This window comes from Hesperophylax consimilis, chromosome 5, assembly GCF_061612785.1.
Source record: "Hesperophylax consimilis isolate HC1 chromosome 5, BYU_Hcon_1.0, whole genome shotgun sequence".
Lineage (NCBI taxonomy): Eukaryota > Metazoa > Arthropoda > Insecta > Trichoptera > Limnephilidae > Hesperophylax > Hesperophylax consimilis.
Window position 1 is genome coordinate 16,224,454 of NC_142840.1, and position 20,337 is coordinate 16,244,790.

The following is a 20,337-nucleotide window of genomic DNA, read 5'->3' on the forward strand; positions in this document are numbered from 1 at the left end:
CTGCACAAAAATACAGATTATCCGAATATTATTGATTACAGCGTCTACTGGTTTCACAAGGGGCGCCAAAATTTTAATTGGCTCAGGGCCGGCCCTGGTAACAAGTATTTACATTTTATTATATTTCCGTACTTGCTATGCTAGCTTGCTGAATAGTCAACGACTTCATTTTGAGTATGATGAAAATAAAAATAAAACTTAAACATGCATATTATTGTTACTATTCTAGAAAATAACCAAAAGGCCAATTCGTTGGCTTTTGGGAACAACTCATACAGTTCTCATAGAAATCATTGTATCTCCCTTACAGTCATGTACAGTCACAAATACAGTCATGTACAGTCAGAAATATGATCTAAACAGTGTCAGAAAGAAAAAATTCCACGCTTTGTATTCAAATATAAAAGTTTACCACAGATGAATTAAAATGTATACCCCTACGAATCCAAAGTTTCCGAATGCAATTTGAAAAAAAAATTACAAAACTTTGTGAATTTTTTATCAATTGTTTTTAACGTGTGTTTTGAACGTGCATATCGGCCACGGCGTTCAATGAGTACAAATTTTTCGTGGTCAATAGACAATTCCGGCACTCAAAAAGTCTACAGTAATAAAACAAATTTTAGGAAAATGCGGCCAAATTGCCACCGATCGCCCTAAAATTGTAATTTCAAAGTGTGCATGCCCGAGGGTTAAGTCGATGCACTACGTAGTAATGCAAAATCATGTGTTTTTAGTTTCAGATGCTTTAATTAAATACTGCGAGTAGAATACATCTTTACCTTTGAAATAATCGAGTATTTTTTAGATAAGTCTTTTTATAAGCCCAGAAAAAAATTATGTATAAGGCCTATGAAAACTGCTTTAAAGTTCAAAATCTCCTACTTGAACCCATTTTCGGTTATGATTTTATTGTATAATGTGGCAAATTAAGTTATTTATAAAATAATTGGAAAAAAATTAAATATTTATGCCTGAACATCCACAAAATAAAATAAAAGGCACTTTTTGGCCATGTTTTTTTTCTTGCATAAATCAAAACAGGCGGATGGTGTTAAGCGGGAATTTAAACCTTATCGTCATCTACGTAAGGGCTGTTAGTGATAGCGGCTCCATTTAAAATATTACATGACGTAATGCATCGCCTTAATCAATTTCACGAGAAGTAAAGAATAATAGAAATTTCTTCCTTTGTTGATTCTTGGTTGATTCCAGCTTGAAATATATGATAGTTTTGGACCCAATAGGTGGCAATGTTGTCGAGATTCAAAAAAAAAAAAATTCAACAAAAAAAATACATACAACCACAAATTTTAATTTCCCTAAGTAGAAGGCGGTCTGGGGCAGGACAACGTCTTATATTATAAAATGGTTTCTGAATTTTTGAGTTAAATTCTAACCGGTTTCTAATCTTAATATATAAAAATTCAGCCTGCCTATGTTTGTGCTCAGAAAACTCGAAAAGTAGTTGACCGATATGGCTGAAAATTTCAAAGTTTGTTGTTATTAGTGCGGGAAGTGTTTGTAGATGTTTAACCCATGCATGATTTATTAATTTTTCTGGAAAAAAATATATTTTGTAGATATTTACATGCATATGCAAGAAAATATAAAGAATTTATTTTATTTGTAATTTTTTAATGATATTTGATTAAAAAAAATTGTTGCAAATTTACAACACCATGTATTTAATAAAAAATAATATGAACAATTTACGTATGAAAAAAAAAATAAAAAACCTAAAAAAATTCTCAAAACTAATAAGTGTACCGGAAAAATACGAGTTATTACATATAAGTATTGTATTATTGTATCTACTTACCTAAGAAAATCAAAATAATAACAGCAAAACCAAACTGTAATTCTAACCTCCAACCAATTTTCGAGAATCTTCACTTTGTTGAAGAAAAAGTGACATTTGACATTCGCGAAAGAAAAAAAAGGTGATGCCACTCGATAAAATATATTACCGTGAACTTGATAATTCTAAAACGGCATGCATTAAGTATACACCAAAGAGTTAAAGGTGGTTTGAACGGTATGTTGCAGTTTTACAACAGTATGCATTTAAGGGTTAAATGGAAGAAGAAGTCGGAACGAAGCCCGAGGAATATTTAACGCAATATCTCTGCACCGTAATGAGATACGGAGTCCGTATTAAAGTAGATGTAATGTAGTTTTTTAACATTAACATTTTGGTATACAGTAGTGAATGTTGGAAGAAGTCAAAGGTGCCCGAGAAAGCCATTAGCAATAGTGAAGCATTGAGGGAGATCCACTAGTTCTCTGCTAATAAAATTAGTTAATTTTAATGATAGTGCTGTTCTGGGATATTTGGTCTTCCACTATAGCATTGAATAGAAAATCCAACCCTCTTAAATGTAAGACTGGGGAAAGATACATGTCTCACCACATGTAACACTCACATAATAGAATAAATATTTTACTGATGCCAGTACAAAAGAGAGATATTCTATCTATCATGCGAGGTTATAAAGAATTATAATTCAAAAAAATGAAATTTTAGATTATTTAATTTTTTCAATCTCCCGGACCATATATGTGGTATCAAAATAATATATTTCAATTATAAATAGGCATTTGGTACTTCACCCAATAAAAGTAAGTTATTTTGCACAAAAATGGCGCTGTACAAATCATCTAAATATTATTATTATTATTAATCACAGTTTATAAATTTTAAATCATTCTCCCTAAAAGTTGTTGTTTTTGACATGTACTCTTTAGGCTTATCATGATAGATATTATGATGTCTCATTTTGCAAGTAACCAACTTACATCGTTTTATCATACTAAAATATTTTTAAACATATTTTAATGAATTGTTCAAATTCTGTGAAACAACCTTTGGTTAGAATTTAAACAATTAAATTATTTTAAATATCATTAGCGACTATTACACGTCCATTTCGGAGCGACGGTAAAATAAAGTCCGATGGTATGGTAACAATTTACCATTGAGCAGTTCATTGAGAGACTTTTCTGCGCGGCGGCCTGGAGCGGTGCTTGATTCCGTCGCTACTAAGTGTACTTATGGATGAACCTAATATCTCAAAACTATACTTTTGTGAGATGTCCCACTACAACTCTCAGGCGACGATTTGTAAATTACCTTTTTTACACTTGGTAATTCCATCAACTGTTCTAGTTCTTTCATGCAGCAGTGGGACAGGCGCAGACTGAAGGTCTTCAAAAGATCCTTAAACGCCCAGAACTCGTCCATTTCCTCGCAAAATCTGAGAACTCCCGAAGCAAATGAGGAAGCCTGTTCCATCATGGATTGTACAGTGCCTCTGTTCACCTGGTACTTTTCAGACACTGTCTGTAGAGGCACTTGATTCCAGAGGTCGTACAGCATAAGAGTCACGTAAAATCTATTTAAAACCCGTTCCGGAATATTCTGAAAAATTTATGAAAAGTTACGGTAAACACTTTTTCAATTTCTTTCCCAGTAGGTATTTCACCACCTCTCGATAAAGTGTCTGTTTCTACCGCCATCTTAATCCTATGAGTAAAGACACTTGGAAAGTAGTTACTCAACAATTTACTTTATGGTGGTGAAATACCTCCCAAGTCTGAAACATCTGAAGTGTGCCGATCTATCAAATATTACATGTCAATAATAAAATGGCATTAAATAAAATGGAAAGAAAAGTATTTAAATATTATCTATGTATGTACAGGATGAGTATTTGCTAACCTTGGGCTGCTTTCCCATAGCCATTTGGACTTCAATGGCTTGAGTGAAACCCAAAAGTTTAGAAGTTTGAGCAATATCAGGATTCATCGATGTTAACTAAAAAAACATAAAATATTTTATTTATTTTGCAACGTTAACCTAGTACAATGGTTTATTAATCAATATCAAATCTGAATGATTAATAAAATAGTGTTTTCCAGGCTGCCTCAATGAAATTCTTAAGATTAGCAGGTGTGGTTTGGGAGTATGAAGTTTCACTAATCATTGTGAAGCACTAGAATTGTCTCCCAGCTACTCTGTAGGGCAAAATAAAAATTTTACTCTGCAATTCCAGATGGAAGACGCTCATTTGATCGCGACAGACAAATCTACGGTAAACTAATACAGAAGCTATGCGAGGGGAGACTGAGCATGCAATGAACTGATATTATAAAATTAATGGCCACGGCCTTGTTAAAGAAATGGATCACTGAATAGAGAAGAAAAGTGGAATGAAAATAATGATCACGAGTAAAATCACTTACCACAGAATAATAGATCACTAAATTAGGTTTAATTGATTCAGCAAGATCATAAGGAGTCACTAAGTAGAGAAGGTGGCCAATGCCTATGAGAACTAAGCCATTCTGAGCTTCTTTCAGATCTTTATTTAATTGATTGGCACGACTTAGCTGCATTCCGCCTAAAAGTAAAATAATTGAACAGCGTTTTTTCAAAAGCCAACATTATTGGAGGTCAATTTTTTTCTGGACCATTTGTTTTATTCAGTTACAGAGTATCTAAGTGAGTAAAGGTAATAAAGTCGATGGCCTTGACTGGCGAGCCGGAGATCACGGGTTCAAATTCCGGTCTGCGCAAATAATTTTTATTTAATCAATTTGTGATATTTCACAAATTACTAATTTAAAATAATATATAGTATATTGGCAGCATGTTCCAAAGGGGAATATACTCTCAGTATCGCCCTGGTGTAAGACCACCATTCAGAAACGTTGCTTGAAATGACTTTGGCCGTGTTTCTTGACCAGATCTGAGCCAGGTACTTCCTCACCTACCTCTTCCCCTCAGAACATGCCCCAATTGGGGATGCCATAGTCTCACTGGGTCCAAACGATTGGGAGCAATTGAGGCTCTTGCACGGTTTCACATAAAAAAAAATTAAAACCGTAACACCTTACCATTACCAAAAAACGTGGTTCGCATGCGACTCACAGTGAGTCTATATAGAGCCTAGTTACTGTCTCAGTAATGGCAACAGTTACAGCTTGCAGATGAGAACGGGACTTAAGATACAGATTAACTCTCATTTCAACAGCCCGGTTGGTAGGACGCTAGACTGACAGACATGCTGAGGTCATTAAAATAATGATATATTTACATAGACTACAGACGAATACAATAAATGCGATATAAGCGTGTTTCGTGATCCAAAATTTCGTGTATGCAGAACTATGTTTGATCATCATAATGAAATTTTCATTTCAATCAAATGTGATGGTGATATACGATTTCAGGCAAGTGCAAGAGAGACTGAGCGTGTGCTAAATGGGCTACAATGAAAAGGTACCAAGTCAGTGGCGATATTGATTTCCATTCAAATCTACATGGAAGGCATTTCTGCTTTGTATTATCTAGTGATCATTTACCTCTAACTGCAGCTTTTCCCAATTTGGTCGCTGTCAATTCCATATTATCAGAGATATTTATTTTACGTTTGCCTGGTTTGCTGACAGCCTCATTATCCATTGTTTCATCAATAGCTTGTTTCATTGTCTGGTCAATCGTTACAGATGTATTTAAAGATGCAGTATTCTTTGATTCGTCACTCTTTAATACAATGGCGTGCATTCTGAAGAGTGTGCGTACTGTTTCCTTTACTATGTCTTTTACGGAAACATTTAATCTGGAAATGATTCAAACAAGTTAACAAAGTTTTTTGTTAAGCAAAAGTAAGTAAGTAAAGGAGTTATGGATAATAAAAGGGGTGTAAAATGTTTGAGATGTATTGCAGGACTCCCCGATGTAAATCTGATTGGTGAGTACTTACTTTCATTTTCAAAATTAAAAACAAAAAAAAATGTAATGAAATTTGCAGTGTCATTGAGATCATCAAAAAGTGAACAATACATATTAGACATTTGAATCATTTGCTCTTGGAATAGTTTAAATGTATGGAATTTCTTTTTCTATAAAGTAGAAATCTGATTTTGTCAAAAGAGTCGAAGTCAAAACTCTTGGTTATCTCTGGGATCGTGAATGTTACATTTTTTTCTGTCTAGAATTTCTAGGTAAACACACATTTTTTAACCTCACAACATCATTTCCATCATGAGCTACGGAGCTTTAACGTATAACTGCCACCGAAAACATTCACCTCTGATCTTGTGAAAGATCTTGCTTGCTAATTATGCATTTACAAAACCTCGAACATTATAAGAAAGAAAGAAAAAATAATACCATTACCTTTCAGCCTGCACGGCTAATAAACTTTTTTTCACCAATTTCTTTAAAGCGTGTAAATTGATAGCAGTTTCTGATGCAACGGCGGACAACAGAAAATTTCTCATATTGAGGCTATCGTTGGCATGAAGACTGCTGCAAACATAGTCCATAGGAGAGGAAAGAAGTGCTTTGACCTTCTCAGTCTGGAAGGGGGCACAGATGAGAATGCTGTCTCCTTGTCCTGCTAGCCCAGTGCGGCCAGCTCTCCCAACCATCTGCTTGTACATGGATAAGTTCATGAAGCTCCTTCCCACCATTGGGGCCCTGAGGATGACCCTCTGCGCTGGCAGATTGACTCCTGCAGCTAATGTTGAAGTACAACATAACACATTTAGGACTCCTGACCTGCAAATGAGAAGTTATTTCATTATTACAAACGTAACTAAGAGGAACGGCTGCGCTGCCTTTTTTATGCAAAAAATTGGCCTCAAATCTAAATTTAAGTTTTGTATGAAAGCCGTTCCGCTTAACCACATATCGATTCTAGGAGGACAGAATGAAATTTTATGTCCAAAGGGGAATAGTTTAACTTGGCTTTGCTACATTTTCGAACAGATATTGCAAAGAGAACTCAAACAGCTTAAAGAAATAACAGAATAGGAAATAGGAGAAGTGAAGGGTGTTATAGTAAATAAATAAAAACATAGACATTTTTATGTATTGTAAATAATATTCATACCTGAAGCATTCTTCGATTAGTCGCCTTTCTTCAAAGGCAAGGCCAGAATGGTGATATGCTACTCCCCATGGAATTAAAGAGAGAAGTAAATTTTCTCCATTATTTTCTTCTCTCAACGCCTTGAGTAATGCACACTTTTCTTGCTTTCGGTGCTCTAGAATTATTCTATAAACATAAAATTAAGAAAATCTGAATAATATCCTTGCATGAACACACAGTTGTGTTTCAGAACACAGTTCATTTGAATAAATTCAAGTAAACAGTTTTATTTATTTTTATTTCCTGTTAATTATTCTCAATTTAGTATCATACAATGCATATTTTGGAATAAACTATTATTATTATTATTACTCTGATTTCCAACCAATCCCGAAGCCATTTTTACCTCCTAATCGCAGTTTCCCTCCATAATGAATATGTCAAAACCCAACTACTACTGTCAAAATAGCTGCTTTGTTTCATACACTTTAAAATAGAATAGAGCACATTCAAATTTTAAGAAAAATTTATTAAATAAGTAAAATACATACCAAAATGTTACAATATTATGAAAATTTATCATTAGGAAATGATATTTTGACTTTAAAATTAAAAAGTTCTTACTTGGAGATGACTCTGCATAGAATGACAGCAACATTTTCTGCGTTTTTTTTAGTGGGGCAGAATATCAAACAAGAACTGTTGGGAATAACTTCCATCACTAAGCCCCCCAGATGGTCAGGGTCTATTTTTTCAACTTCTGCCGAGTACTGAAATACATAATATGAACAGAAGTTGAAAAAAATATTTACTTACATAAACAGATAATGTTATTGCTGATATTAATGCAGGAATGCTGGTCCACAATATTTTTACTGTAAAAGCTAAAATTCAAGGGTGAAGCAAATCGTAAAAAAATAATTTTTAATAAAAAATTGGTACCTATAACATTTTATTAGAGAATAATATCTTCACAATGTTTGCATTCCATGTGCAAGGGTCATTGAAATAATATGGATTACTTGTGTGATTTTAACATAGAAATTTATTTGAAATCATCTCACACAATTGATTTTTTACATTCCATACATGTTATTTAACTCAATTTCGCAAAATCATTTATTTGCTTTTGGAAAAGCTAATATAAATTAGAAAATACTACATAATTCATTTGTTTCATATCACTATATCAACCCTTACTCGTTACTGTTATGTCAGTAGCTTGCACGAAAACCGATACTTGCAAGTGGCAAGTATCTTTCCCAATTTAAAGCTCAACTGGCATGCAAGTGGTACTATGAGTAGAGGTTTCCATTGTGTAAGCTACTTGATACTTGCAAGTGGCAAGTATTTTGCCCAATTTAAAGCTCAACCGGCATGCAAGTGGTACTATGAGTAGAGGTTTCCACTGTGTAAGCTACTTGATACTTGCAAGTGGCAAGTATCTTGCCCAATTTAAAGCTCAACTGGCATGCAAGTGGTACTATGAGTAGAGGTTTCCACTGTGCAAGCTACTTGTTACTTGCAAGTGACATAAAAAGTAAATGATACCAGATTATACTTCAAAAAGTATTTGTATTAATATGTAGTACAGTCTATGGCCATCATACGAGAAGCTGCAATGATTTTAGGCTTCCTAAGACAAATTTATCGGCAACACAAAACAATATTTATTATAAAGGTTTCAAAATGTTCAATGAACTCCCTTTAAATGTTAAGGAAGCCAAAAGTCCTGCAGTTTTTCGTGGGATATGTCTCAATGTTGTGAAGTACGTCGATCAGTATGTAGGAAATGGAATATTTATACTTAAAAAAAAGTAGCTTGCACAATTTAAACCACAACTCGTGACTTTTTGCTGTTTTAGAGTGCTAATATTACAAAAAATGGCATTATATATGTTGTTGTGGCTGAAAACAATTTTTTAATTTTTTCCGAAAATTCGATTTTTTGTATGAAGATTGTCAGGATAACCGTGCCGCGCACGGCAAAACTGAAATGTCCTGAAAATCTTCATAGAAAAAATCGTATTTTCGAAAAAAAAAGGGTTTTCAGCTACAAAACATCAATAATGCCATTTTTTGTAATACATATTAGCACTCTAGAACACCCAAAAGTCACGAGCCGCCACTGACTGCGAGTAGATGTTTCCACTGTGAAAGCTACTTGCGAGTAGCTGGCACAATTTAAACGTTAACTGGTATGCAAGCGGGACTGCGAGTAGGAAGTTTCCATTCTGCAAGCTAATTGCTACTGCAAATTGCAAGTAGCTGGCACAATTTAAACCTCAACCGGTATGCAAGCGGTGCTGCGAGTAGAAGTTTCCGTTTTGCAGACTACTTGTTACTTGCAAGTTGCGAGTAGCTGGCACAATTTAAACCACAACTGGCATGCAATTGGTATTGCGAGTAGAGGTTTTTGTTTTGCAAGCATATTGCATTTACGGCTTAAGTGCAAGCTACTGGCTTAATGAAATTGGGCCTTTAATGATGTATTTTAATTATTAAATCATCAAAATAATCAACAAATAATATCTTACACCAAAGTCAATTTTCCTAGAGTGGGTAATTTTTTCGTTTTCACTTGAAGCTTTCCAGTTAATGCTCATAATATCTTTTCCACACTTGACATACTCTTTCAGCTCCACGGGCCTAAAGTCCTTTGTAAAAATTTGGGCTTTGAGAAAGCTAGCCAGTTCTTCGATATTACCTATAGTAGCACTCATGCCAATAATTTGAATATTTTCTGGAAATCATTAGAAAATTTGTGCTTAACATAATGACTTACCTACACAATAATAATAGTATATTCCAGAAAGAGATGTAGGAGTAGTGCAATATAATACATTTGAAAACAACTGTAAATAAAATAATATGGATGTAGTTATGTTTCATTAGAATATTCTGTTGTAACAAGTTAATTCGGAACCGTAAGTATTCGACAAATATTATTATTATTATTTATTGTTTAACCGAGCGGAACAGAGAAATGTGTGCAATGCTCTGTCTGGTATATAAAGAAAAATAATACAATACAGATTAATATAAAATGAAAGAAATGACAAATTATTTATAAAATACCATAATATAGTAATATGTACATAAAAGGATATTGCATATAAGTGTACAATTAGCACTTGTATTACTATGGTTTTGGAAGGAAACCATCTATGGTGTAGGGACGTGCTGTGTCACTGGACTACAGCCCGGATGAGAGTGCTCTTGGATTTCTGGAAGTGCTGACTCTAATATGTATAATTATATGAATGACTGACTGAATATAATAATATTACATAATACATTAAGTGAAAATAGTATCAAATATTATGAAGTCAATCCAATGTGTTTCAAATATGTATTAGATGTATAAAGTGAGTTGAAGTATTAATTATAAAATGACTTACCTCCAGAATACATGACATTTGTAAGGAGCATTTCAAGGGTGCAACCTCGGTTTGGTTCTCCCAACAGATGCAGTTCGTCTACCTATCAACAAACCATAAAAATACATACATCAGTTAATATAAACAATTTTTAGGAGTTGGTTTGGTCGATAAACATGTAATTTAATATACCCAATGGAAATAGGCTCATTGACGTATTTTACAGCAAACATCGGCTTTTTTACATTAGCTCCAAACAGGAGACCAATGGCAGAGGTGTTGGTTATCCAATGAATGGTTCCCAGGGCGGCGGTACCCATACCCGCCTCCCAAGTTGTGGAATATGTTCATTTAAAGAAATTTACTCAAGATCTGGGGTTGATAGTACAAAATTGCTTGAAATAAAATAAATTTTAATTTTCATGCCCCTGTTTGGAACATTGTTGCGTGGAACTGGGGATTGTGTTTTTGTTTAATAACCACAAAATTATATATTAGGATACTTTTCGTAATGTTAAAAAAACAACTTGGCTCTCTACTAAAGTTAAGTAAAACCACCATATAGAGAAAAATCGCTAGGCACAAGTAAATAATATGCAATAAATATATATTTGAAGTTGCTTTTTGCAATAAATAGCTGTGAATCTTTAACTACATAGATAATGAAAATAATAACTTGCATTATAATGTTCCATAAGTTTAAGTTCTCTAATGTTCTATATGTTAATTACCTCTGAGTGCTTGTCGACTTTACTTGCACAACAGCAAGCATGCAAAATCTGGAACCGCAATTCGAATTCTAGGTTGACATGTTTACTGTATCACTGCATATCACACTAGGGAACGTGCGAGCAGGCTGCCCAGGCATTCCAGGAATGTCCTGAAAGTATCGTCAACATTGCCGAACACAAACGTAGGTGCGGATTCGTAGACTGCAAGCGTGTGACGAAAGGTTAAAATCTCTTCCAACTGACTATTCAATACCATGGGACCAGAATCAAAAATATTGTTGTTCTACAGAGTCTAAAGCTTCATGAGTAGCCGGTAACTCAACAAAATGGTGATGATCATAACTTAGCATTGATAGGACACCACAAGAAGAATAAAGAGACTTACCTTTGTTGGTCAGAAGCGACATTTCAATAATTCAGAGTGGTAACTTTTAGCCAAAGTGGTATGTGAAATTGGTAGTTGGTAAAGATTTGAATAAAGTTTTTGAGTGTCATCTACGAATATTGTTTCTTGACTTACAACAATCAGTCCAATTTCCGAGAGCCGTTTTGTTTCAGTAAGGCTCCGCACAAGTCCTAATCCCTTTTCAATGGTGGCAATATAGATACTTTTCTTCGTCCTTCTCTTCCTTGGGGGGTAGGAACCTTTACCGCCTGCATACTCTTCAACAAAGAAATCCAAACTCACAGCGAAAGGAGACAAGCCCCATACCTGAATAAATGTTTTCTTAAATAAACCACAAATAAAAATATGCTTTGAGAAATAATACATTACTTGAATAAATAAGGTCAGCTTTTATGGATACATGGATTGTGTTTATAGGCAAATAAGGTCAGACTTTATGGATACATGGATTGTGTTTATAGTCAAATAAGGTCAGACTTTATGGATACATGGATTGTATTTATAGGCAAATAAGGTCAGACTTTATGGATACATGGATTGTGTTTATAGTCAAATAAGGTCAGACTTTATGGATACATGGATTGTATCTATAGGCAAATAAGGTCAGACTTTATGGATACATGGATTGTATCTATAGGCAAATAAGGTCAGACTTTATGGATACACGGATTGTGTAGGCAGAGAAGATGGACCACCAAACAACTCGATCTTGGCACACACTCCTTGCCTCATTCTCATTCATACATACTCTTCTATTATTCTGACTCTTGACATGGCCCGACTCAAGTAGCTGATTCACTTGATCGTGCCATGTCTTCCTCAGACGTATAGACACACGGATTGGGTTTATAGGCAAATTTTGTACTTTAACCAACTCAAGTTCGAGATGTAAACATTTGATTCGTTAAGTGCGACCCATTCAAATTCAAGTACTAATGGATTTTGTCTAAATTCATGATTGGTTCAGAGATAAGGCCAATTAAATGGAGTATTCTGATTTGTCAATGAAGTTCAAATTCTTGCAACGAGAGTTTTAGAAAAAAGTATACATTCCGTGAGATTACATTGTATTTTGTTTTTGAGTTTGCGAAAGTGTTTTCAAAGATGCCGAAAATCAATGAAAAGTATGGAAGTATAAAGTATAACATTATAACATTTCTAAATGTCTAATAATAGACATATTTAAAATAAGTAAATTTTACCAGTGTCTGTAAAATATCAGCAATTTTTTCTATTTGCTATTTTCACTCAGATATCTCTATACTACATACGTCGTAGAATATCAAGAATTTAATCTACCGTTGAATAACAGACAATATTCTAATCCCGATTTTTATATTGATGTAATAGACAAATGTTGTATTATACCTACCTTTTCTTGGACTATTGAAACAAATGGCACTATGAAAAGTACATTTTTCTTTCTACAAATAACCTCTCTCAGCATTAGTATTTCAGCAACAAGCGTTTTCCCACCACTAGTTGGTAAGGCATAAATTAAATTCTGTCTTTTTTCTATGGCAGGCAGTGTTAGACATTCGTTCTGCCAGTCTGTAAAAGAAAGCAAAAAACAGACTAAAATTATGTTATAAAAATGTTACCGAATACACAAATAAAAAAATGTTACATACCATATAATTTGTCAATGCCTTTATACTGAGAAACTAAGGTTTTTGCTAATAAAGGTAGTCCATAAAAATAATTGGAATCTTGTCGATTACTAACAGGGTTTGGTTTTACAAATTCATGTATTTTTGATATATTCAAAGGGACGTTTAGCATAAAAGAGTCATTAGATTCATCCATAAAGGTACTGTGTTTCGATTTAACATTTTCCTTATCTTGTATCATGCCAATAGTATCATTCAACTTGCAAACAGATATTTCACAATCATTGAAGGTATCCATTATTTCATTTCGGAAGTTAGAAGTTTTGTGCAATTGGGACAGATCTGTGACATCAAAACTTTGAAACATTATATTGTTTAGATATCCGTTATTAACAGTTGTCATGTCTTTCTGACTGGTGTGAAAACTTTTTTCAAAGCTTGCCAATGTAGACTCTGATAAATTTTCATCTAGTATTTGAGTTGAAATTATATTTGGTGATGTGTTTAATTGTTCAATCTGATCTATTGCCAATTTAGTAGGGAACCCAAAATCTGTGGTTACAGCGACCTTGTCGTCAAAACTTTCTATTACAGTCTCATCTGCAGAAACATGTTGCGCCTGATTACAAGGTATTGAATTATAGTCACTACTTTGGTTTAAAGTTGTCGATAAAGTTGGTGATTTGTTTTCATCCCGACAATTACTTTTATCACATTGAAAAGTAGCACTGGAACTTCCTGGTATTGGTAAATTAATTTTGCAAGCAGGTGACATTGTTTTCATTTTCCTTCTATTACTGTCCTTAAGTAGATTGTATCTTTTAGAAAAGAATCGCGGACTCTTGAAGGTGCACGATTTATTTTCGTAATCATCATTTAAAACAGCATCGGATATAGATGGAAACATATTATCTTCTTGTGTGTCCATCTTGAAAAAATATCTTAGAGAAAATTAATAATAACTAAACGAAACGTATATGGCGTTATTCAGTGATATTATTTTCAGTAAAAGGATATGTTCTTAAATATACCACTCATGTCATGTTACTAAACTCGTCAAACCATAAATAAACTTGAATAAACCACTCACTGTCAATGTCAATAATAATTTGTTTTGAATTTGAAAGGATTTGACAGTTGTGGTATTGCCATAATTTAAAAAAATGTATTTATAATATCATAGTACCTACATAATTACTTGCGATTTTTCCAAGTCAAATTCAAAAAAGAAAAAACCTTTATTTTATTTAGAAAACTTCCAAATACGTTTATCCTTGGGTCGGCCGTAATAACAAAAATATATTCACATAAAGTTGCGCCAAATAATCTTCCATATAATTATGAAATTTGCCAATTTAACCAAAACTCATTTATAAATTCACCTTTCATCTCTCAATAATTTGAAATGATGGTCTAAAATACCTTTGAAGGGTAAAAACCAGAAAAAATTTAAAAAAGGAATTGATACATCAAAATAAATACACTGCTCCCTATTGTCTTTCTTAATATTTTTATTCATATTCTCATAACAAAAAGCAATCTAACTCGATCATACCTGAAATGATTTGTAATTGGCTGAGGGTGTTATGAAGGGGACAATGAAAATATACGACATAAAAAAGTCTTATTTGGAGTTCCTCGTTTAGCATCTGTATTCACAAGAGATCTAGAAAATATATTTAGCAATCATCACGAATGAATCGAAACAGATTATGCTTAAAAAAATTAACAAAGTCGTCCAAACTGGCAATAAAACTGCAGCGGGTCTCCAGCAGCCAAATGTTTTCAAAGCATCGGACAAAAACAAAAACATTGGATCGGGACCACAACGTTATTATTATATCCGCTACGAAAAACAAAAACATTGTGGCCCTGCCCAATGTTTCATGTTTGCACAACCCGCCAAGAGTAGTTTATTGTTTTCACCGAGTGTGATGACGTCAAAACTCACAACTTATTCGGTGCAAACATTAAAAAGCATATGAAATGCTGTTGCAATCGTAAAATTTTCCTTTTTTTAAGAATTTAAAAAAACTTTATTTTACAAGACAATCAGTGAGAAATAGTTAGGATGCAGGCGAATTCTCAAGTTATTGTTTTACAAAATTATCTTTTAATTACTGTCTGTATCTGTGTTTTCTCCTTAAATAAAAAAAAAAAAAAAGACCATAAACTGGATGTCTGATAAGCGAATCAAAACACTTCTGAGACAAGTGTAGGAGATGTGATATTTTGTCGGGTTTGCAGGCAAACAACACAAAAATTTTGCAGAAGTTAAATAAAAAGTCTCAACCGTAGGTCTTAGGTACCATGAACCTAAAAAGCCCTGGACAAAACATTAGTGCAATTTCGTATGAATGGAATTGAAGCCAAGCCTGGAGCGAGTGAAAATTGCCTGGCATCTTGTATGACAAACTTTCGAAATCATTTGTATGCGAAGTGGTATTATTGTTACTATTTTAAATTTGTTTTCATATCTTTAATACAGTTATAACCGACTATCATACATCTTCAACAAATTTAACCCGAACAGTTCCGTCCAAGGTTAATAGGTCCATACTAGGTACCTACCAGGGGCGTCGCCAGCTTCTTAAGCTAAGGGGGACAGCTTAATTTGTTTTATAGAGCTTACAGGGAAGGAACTAGAAAGTAGTCAGAAAAAAACTAGAAATATTTACATTTAAGCTGACGTGTACCCGGATTCGCTCGAAGTTGGAGGAGGGAAAGGACAAATAAAAATTAAAGGTATTTTTTAATGTGTAGATTACCTACATGGATATAAAAAAAACAATTTGAAAAGAATTGCGAGTAGCGCAAATTGGTCCGTAATTCCTCAATAATCTCGGAACCTTGTGTACCTATGATATCCCCAACTGGAATAAATGACGAGAGCGAAGGGAATGGAAAATTAGTTACCAATCCCTCAAAGAGACAGAAAAGTGCCGCAGGCGAAATTTTTGCCATGTTATCCTCTCGGGGTAGGTATGCAGTGTGGGTTGAAGGGAGTGGAATATGAATTATTATATTCTATGGTAGGTACTCCCAATTAGAGTAGGTGTGTGACATTGGTGAAGGGTGTGAAAAATGAATTATTACATTCATAAGGACACGAGAAAAGCGCCGCAGGCGAAAATTTTTCTAGGTCAAAGCGCAAATCATTAAATGCTTTCGATTTTTCGGAAAGTCAGTATCCCAACTCCCAACAATATTTTCTTAACTGAAAATATTTTAGTATTGTTGAAAATGAAAACCTTCAAACATAACAGCTTTACCGGCTTTCTTGTGAAATCTTTTTTTTCTGACTCCTATGTCCTCAATGTCTATTATTTTGGAATCTAGCCGGGGTCCCCTTCGACGTTGGAACCTTATGGAAAATTTTACACATTATTTTCCCGAGCCCTGTGTTATCAATGTGCACCATTTACACAGCATTCCAGAGATGACATAGTACATTTTATCTTTAATTTTTTTTCTTCATACTAATAACAATGAAAAACGATTAGATAATTTAGAAGCCTTAGAAATAAAGAAATCCCTTATTAATAATGGGTCAATTTTCAACAAACAACAAATATTATCTTACAGTCCTATCTTAGACATGTTCCTTTTCACCGTCCCTTCCATCTCCTCTCCCCAGTCTTCATTATTCCCTAATCATGCCTCCAACCCCCACTTCAACACGTTGTAATAATATAATTATGTTCACCCATAATTTTGTAATGTTAAGTTCGTAAATTTTGCTTTGAGGAAGGAACGGTTGTTCCGAAACCAACAGTGTGTAAAAAAATGTTGTTCAAACAATGTAACTAACATTGTTTCATTTAGTTTTTGATGACTTTATCGATGTTTTTTTAATCAGTAGGTGCAGTTTTTACACTGGTGCAGTTTGAGTACGTAATGGTCCCTTTGAAGAAAACTTTTATGAAACTTAAGGTGTTACTAGAAAAGTAGCTTAAGCATTGAGAATGGTCGTTCTGCTGCACATTCCCTGTACAGGTGAGATTGTTGTTACCATTTACTAGTGCAATGGTTTCAGCCGTTCCTCGACATCGAAAACACCGGTACACACGGTAGAAAATTAGTCGGTCTTGTGCTCTGAATAATGTCGTTTAGCTGCACCCTCTATAGTCACTTGAATATAATGACTTGATTTACGAGTACAATGATTTCTGCAGTATCCCTATATAAAAACCGATTCGCGGATATCGACACCGAAGAAACGAGGAAACTTACGGCACGAAAGATAGTGCATATATTTACTCGAGTATAATGGTATATGCAGTTTCTCAACGTCGATAAACACAGCATATCGATTAATAGGCGAATAGATATCAACTACCAGAAATAGTAAGAAAGCAAAATTGGATGTGTATTGAAAAATATCATTTTCCAGCACGTTCTCTAGATAAGTGAGCATGATGTCTTTATTTGCTAGTACAATGGTTTCTGCAGTTTCCCAACATCGATACCCACGGCTCTGTATCAATCATTAGTCGCGCGGATATCAATACCAACGGGCGACAGCGTCAGAAGTTGAGAAAAGTAAATGTTCTCCCGGTGGGCGTAGGAAGTTACATTTTAAGAAAACAATCCTTTTGAAAATTGGGCCCGGATACTGATTTAAATCGCCTGTTTTGTTTTTAATAAACCGGCACGCGTGCGCGCGCGCCCGCACGCAGCTCGTTTGCCAGGGGAAAAGCTCGCAGCTTCGTCAGAGCCGCTCCGGTCGCCGCGGACCTCACATTCCAACGTCGGTAGTGCAGCTGAAAAGCATCCACCGTCCCCTTTATATCCCCTCTTTGTAAGTCCTGTGTGGAACCAACCACATCACTTTACTTCTTAATCCAAATTACTTACAATCTGTGAACAGGGCCAGCATTTCCCTTGAACGGCACTAATTGTAAGTTGTTTCCAGTTCTGTGATAATCGTACGTCCTACCAGTCTAAACTTTTCAACGTCCGCCAAAAGTTCTGTGAAAGTCGTAAGAATAAACTCAAGTGCATTTTGTGAATATATCTGGAAAACTTTTCTAACAGTTTTTCTTGTAATTTTTGTGCCTTAATTGTGTGTATCTGTGCCACCGAATTGTGAAGGTGATCGTGGAGTTGGCAAACCCGTCGCAAGTTCTTCGCGAGGATTTTCTGATCGAGAAACTTTATTGACACTGAGGATATGAATTAATTTTTATATCAAACGTCACACGAGTATCTTCCGAAGTTTCTCTATCTACTCCACAGTGATACGATATTTTAACGAGTGATATAAATAAACCGATACATGGTCTGTCCAAGCACTGTAAAATTAAACTGGCTAATTTTTAGCTCAGTCTTTTGAGGAGTGTCAGGTTTCATATTGGACAAGATACAAACTTTAAAAGTATATTTGAAGTTTAACTTAAAACCAATGCAGTGCACACAAAACTAAAATTCATTCCATAACACATTTATACACTAGATACAACTCAGATTTTTGTGCGAGGAAATGTTTAATCGACAGCTTTAAATCTTCCTGTTATTTGTCAAAACAGTTTAAAACTCTCTTTCAAATTATTATTCGTTGGCGAAGGGGCATATTTATTTTATTAACGTCTTAGGTACTAAATCATAATTTTTTATTGACTCAAAGATAAATCCTTAGAATTAAAATCATTAGGGGTAGGTACATCATATTTTCTTACGTAAATCAGCATAAATAACTTCTAATTGTTTTTTTTCCACTACAAATCAAAAGTTTTATTGTATTTGCCAGATGAAAATACAAATTACTGAAGTTCTTATCTTATCTTTTTAATCGGATGTACTAGGTAGATAAATTATTTTCATTACAAGAATATGTAACCTAATTCATAGAATATACTTCTTTCAGCGGATATGTAATAGAATACTAGCTTTAAAAATCATCCAAATCTCGCGATAATTTGGCCGAGACGCCTGAAGCTTCCGCGAGGCGTCGGAATACGAAAAGCATCTAAATTTAAACGTCGCGGCGCGGGCCAAATCCGGTTCGCGCCGATCGCACCAAACCTCCGCGTACTATTTATAGAGGAGCGCCTTGTATAGCAACCCACATCACACTCGTATAATATAACATTAGATCAAATTACTTCAAAATGCAAACAATCTTGGAAAACTCTCTTTTTATTTTCTCAATTCTGATTTAAAAATCGAAAAAAAAAACTTTCGGTTTTAACTTCTATTTAAAAAGAGAATATTTATGGATTTTTTTAAAGATTACATCTACACTAACCTAAGTAGATCAATTGAGATTATTACTTAATATTAACGAGAGCAAAATACCGATACTATTTAAAAATTTAACAATATTGAAAGCGCAGTTGGCGTACTTCTTTAATTAATATCACATTTGTTGATTTACGTTTTAAAATTAATTGAATCGGTTGACGATGGAAGCCACCTTGAACCACACCCAAGAATTTCAGATGATTAGAAATCAATTATTATTCTGTTCATAGACGCAAAAGCGACGCTTGCCAAAAGTTTTATTTTTAAATATTTGCGCTGCTGGTAAAATCTTCGATCAATCTTCTCTGGCAGGTGCCAACCAATAGTTTTCTTTATTATCAAACCTAAATTCAAGAATATCCATGAACTTTTGGTATATTGGCTGAATTATTGGTAAAGTTATTAAAAGCAATATAGGCGATTTCATTTATAGCTTTTGAAAGGGACTTTCAAATGGTTTTTGGGAAAAAATGTAACGGTACAGTTTATTCCTGATTTACTTTTAAAATGGACAAAATATAATAATATCATCCCTAATAATTAGTTTAATTGTTTAGGAAACTGATAAAAACGATTGATTTAAGAAAGATCATAGTATTGTCAGTACTTTTGAGATTTTCAGTTATTTTTATATCTTGTGTGAGTTCAAATATCTCTGTGAACCCGTCAAATTTGAACGGAACATTTAGTACCCAACAACTACATACTGCATTTCTAATATTAGATATCTTAAAATAGACTTTAGATTAACGTAACACGATAACAACGACGTGATTTCAACGGTGAATTGGAAATCACGTATTTCGGTAGTCACAAAGTAAATAAATATTAAGAATTACTTATAGGTAGAACTACAATTATTATTAATTCTAATCATTCAAATTGTCACTTCAACACTAAAGCGTAGAAAGTTAAACGTACATACTTGCGAAATTGACACGCATAAATAAATAAATTTACTAAAACTTAGGACTCTCGGTGTTAGTCTAAATCAGTGCTTTTAATAATAAAATTTCAGTTACCTCTGCAGAATACAGCAAGCATTTAAATTTAAATTATAATTAGTTTTTTTTTCTTTTTCAGATA

At 34.0% G+C, this 20,337-nt stretch overlaps 1 protein-coding gene across 1 annotated transcript in view; it reads right to left on the minus strand.

Annotated features, from left to right (window-relative positions):
* The window catches only part of LOC149423575 (helicase POLQ-like), a 256,916-nt gene extending 242,803 nt beyond the window's left edge, over positions 1-14,113 (minus strand). The window contains exons 1-12 of the mRNA XM_089631648.1: positions 14,099-14,113; positions 12,771-12,949; positions 11,513-11,704; positions 10,283-10,364; positions 9,419-9,624; positions 7,506-7,651; positions 6,903-7,067; positions 6,185-6,568; positions 5,368-5,624; positions 4,246-4,403; positions 3,722-3,817; positions 3,134-3,421 (exon numbers count right to left, since the gene is read on the minus strand). Coding sequence (XP_089487774.1) covers positions 3,134-3,421; positions 3,722-3,817; positions 4,246-4,403; positions 5,368-5,624; positions 6,185-6,568; positions 6,903-7,067; positions 7,506-7,651; positions 9,419-9,624; positions 10,283-10,364; positions 11,513-11,704; positions 12,771-12,845 — 2,049 coding nt within the window. The 5' untranslated portion in view covers positions 12,846-12,949; positions 14,099-14,113. The remainder of the gene's footprint in view (positions 1-3,133; positions 3,422-3,721; positions 3,818-4,245; positions 4,404-5,367; positions 5,625-6,184; positions 6,569-6,902; positions 7,068-7,505; positions 7,652-9,418; positions 9,625-10,282; positions 10,365-11,512; positions 11,705-12,770; positions 12,950-14,098) is intronic.
* Between the last annotated feature and the right edge of the window lie 6,224 nt (positions 14,114-20,337).